Here is a 2,940-nt window from a genome sequence, read left to right as displayed (position 1 = left end):
CAGCCCCCACATTGATGCTCCAATAAAACCAGTTGAAGAAGCGGCGGCTGGCATGGCGGCCAAGATCCGTCACCTGCCAGGAAGGGGTGGGAGTGAGGGCAAAGGAGGTTCAGGTGCACCCTGCCATGATGTACTCTCTGTACCTGCACCCACTCCCACAGAGACACTTCTCGGGTCAGTGGGTGGGCATTCTGGCACTTCCCTAGTCCCTGATCACCAAATAGATGCTCAATAAATATTTGTTGAATAAATGAATAAACGCTTCTCTTGGGAGTCGCTTGTTAACGATCAGGACATTTTGGCACAGCTGTTTCTGCACGCCCATGACACATATTTCTTTCTTATTGTCATCAAGTAGCACACACAACAGATGTCTCTGATGTCGCTTTGTTCATTTTGGTTGATTTATCCCTTTGTCTCTGACTGAGCAACCTAAAATATGCATCACCTTTATAATCAGAAAAAAAGCCAATAAAGATCTCAGGTCTGTTCCACATTATTAACTGTGATGTATGCACACTACTGAAAGAACAGTTCGAAGTCTAATTGAGAATTTCCTCTTCAGCTGGAGATGCAAACAGTTTTTTTTTTTTTTCATCATGGCTCATCCATCCTCCTGACTTGCCTCCCTCTGTTAAACAAGGTTGGCATAATCAGAGACAGCAGAGGTGGTCCAGGACACCCCCAAGGGTGAAAGGAAAAAAATTCAGGCCCCCCCAGCAAGGGCAGAAGGGCTGAAAATCTTTATCTAGGATTTGAATCAATCTGCAACAGTCAGGCCCCAGGCCCCCTTCCAGTCTGCTGGCTCAGGTCCACTGCACTGACTGCCCCCACCTCTCCCAAACCCTGGTCCCAGATTCTGACTCAGCAGGTCTGTGGCAGGGTCTGGACATCTGTATTTCTAAAAAACAAAAAAAAAGCAATGAGGACTGGAGGTCACTTCTCTAGATAAATGATTCTATACACTGTTAAACCCATAACCCTTTCTACAACCCCTGACTCTGAGAATCCATGACTCTCCTTCCACCCAGAGATACATATATCCACTAGCCAGGAAGATTTTGTCAAGTTTTTCTTCCTGTGGTTGCAATGGGGAAAAAGTAAGTATTTTGTTCCTTTTCCAAATGTAAAATGCTAGTCCACAGAGATGGGTTTAAAGCTGCCTTCTCCTGAAGATCCTGAGGGGGCCCTCTTGGGAACACAGAGGGAAGGGCATGCCCCTTTACCGGGTGTCCCTGCTGTAGATGTTCAAGCAGAAAACCGAATAAGGCCCATTATGAGCAGCCACTTCCACTTCTTAATCGGATGTAAATGACTGTGACAATTGTAGCTCTAAGGGGAGGCCCGGGCAGCCCATTCAGGGTATAAACGATGGGCGACCCCTTTGAACCTGGCGGTGCATTAAATATGCGGTTCTTGGGTATAGCTGTCTGCCAGATGGTGCCAAGCCCTCCCACTCGCACATCTCTCATCTGACCGCCCCCCCACCCCACCCCCCGATTTCTCAGCAGCCCCTCACTCCTCTGACGGGCCTACTCTCCTCACCTCTGACACTCTCTGCACTGTAGCCAGAACCACCTTAAAGAACGCAGATTCAATGATGTCCATCTTGCCTCAAGTCACGCCAGTGTTTTTGAACTGTTCTAAGGGTCAGGCCCAGACCCCAAAGGCAGCCTTCCAGTATGGCCTCAGGCCACCCAAAGTCCATGCCCAGTAAGCGGGAGAATGCAGCCGAGGGTTGTCACTGTTGATGCCACTGGAGGCTCCACCCAGTGGCCTGGCCTCCAGGAGACCAGTTCTGCCACCGGGAAGAGGGAGAAACAAGAGACACTGGATGGCTGAGGCCCTCTGGAGGTCAGTGAGGTCAAGGGCACAGGTTAAGGGCACCTGAAGGTGTACTGGGATGTCAATGAAAGAGTAGAATTAAAGGAAGATACAAGAGTCCTATTGGCAGACAGTGGGGGTCTCCTGGTTTGAAGGAAAGTTGACTGTGGCTGAGAAATAGACAGGGGCTCTGGGGGCACAGAGGCCCCTCTCGTCAAAAGAATTCTAACAGATGGGATGAGTAAGCCCTTGGCGAGGGCACTGGGAACTTTGTCGGGGGCTAGATTGTGGATGCCAGCTGGATGCAGTGATTTTTTTTTTTTAATGTCCCCTTTAGGACGGTGATACAGGCAATTAACAATTGAAAAACAGGGACAATTAGGGGGAAAATGTACAGTCAGTCCAGTTGCCTGATCACACCACCATTATAGTGTTTTTCCAGTTTCTCTACTCTAGTTGACACTAAGTCTTTTCACCTGGCTGCAATCGCGTTCTTCATGCTTTTGCTCGTTAACACTGTAGGTGGTTGTTTTAATCGTATTACATATTATTTTAAATTATTGTCTACTGTCCCATTGAGTAGAGCTATTACAACATAGCCATGTTTGTTAGGCATTTACTCATTCATTTAGCAAATATTTATTGACTGTCCAAGGGTCCAGAGAAGGGCTCGGAGGAGATATATGCCCAAGTGCCCCTGGCTAGTGAGTGGCAGAGCTGGGATCTGAACCAGCTGGCCAGACTCGACCTCCAGCATGGCTGGTGGGAAGAGGCTTGCTCCCACCCTAGCCCCCGGACCCCTAAAACACATCAAGATGGGGCTTAGGATGAGGCCTGAAGTCCAGCTACTTTGACCGGCTCTCTATGTGACCTTGGACAGGACGATTCATGTCCTGAAACCTTAGCATCCTCATCTGTAAAACGGACATAATGATGCTACCTACCTAATGCGTAGTTAAGAGGATTGAGTTCAAACGCTGAAAGCGGCACATAGTCAGAGATGGCCAAGTATGTTTACTACTAGCGTTGCCATGGTTATCGTCCTTAGAGCGAGCACCCCCTCTTCAGTCAAATGAGGAACCAGGGAGCAGAGAAGGGAAGTGGTTTGTCCGAGGT

General features: G+C 48.6%; 1 protein-coding gene across 1 annotated transcript in view; it reads right to left on the bottom strand.

The window, feature by feature from the left end:
- The window catches only part of SLC15A3 (solute carrier family 15 member 3), an 11,335-nt gene extending 8,420 nt beyond the window's left edge, over positions 1-2,915 (bottom strand). Inside the window, exons 1-2 of the mRNA XM_025046307.1 lie at positions 1,546-2,915; positions 11-73 (exon numbers count right to left, since the gene is read on the bottom strand). Of these exons, the coding sequence (XP_024902075.1) occupies positions 11-73; positions 1,546-1,608 (126 nt within the window). The 5' untranslated portion in view covers positions 1,609-2,915. The remainder of the gene's footprint in view (positions 1-10; positions 74-1,545) is intronic.
- Between the last annotated feature and the right edge of the window lie 25 nt (positions 2,916-2,940).

The sequence above is a fragment of the Pteropus alecto genome, unplaced genomic scaffold, assembly GCF_000325575.1.
Source record: "Pteropus alecto unplaced genomic scaffold, ASM32557v1 scaffold43, whole genome shotgun sequence".
NCBI classification, from domain to species: Eukaryota; Metazoa; Chordata; class Mammalia; order Chiroptera; family Pteropodidae; genus Pteropus; species Pteropus alecto.
Note: the sequence above shows the minus strand (reverse complement) of the source record. Positions and strands in the feature narration are given on the sequence as shown.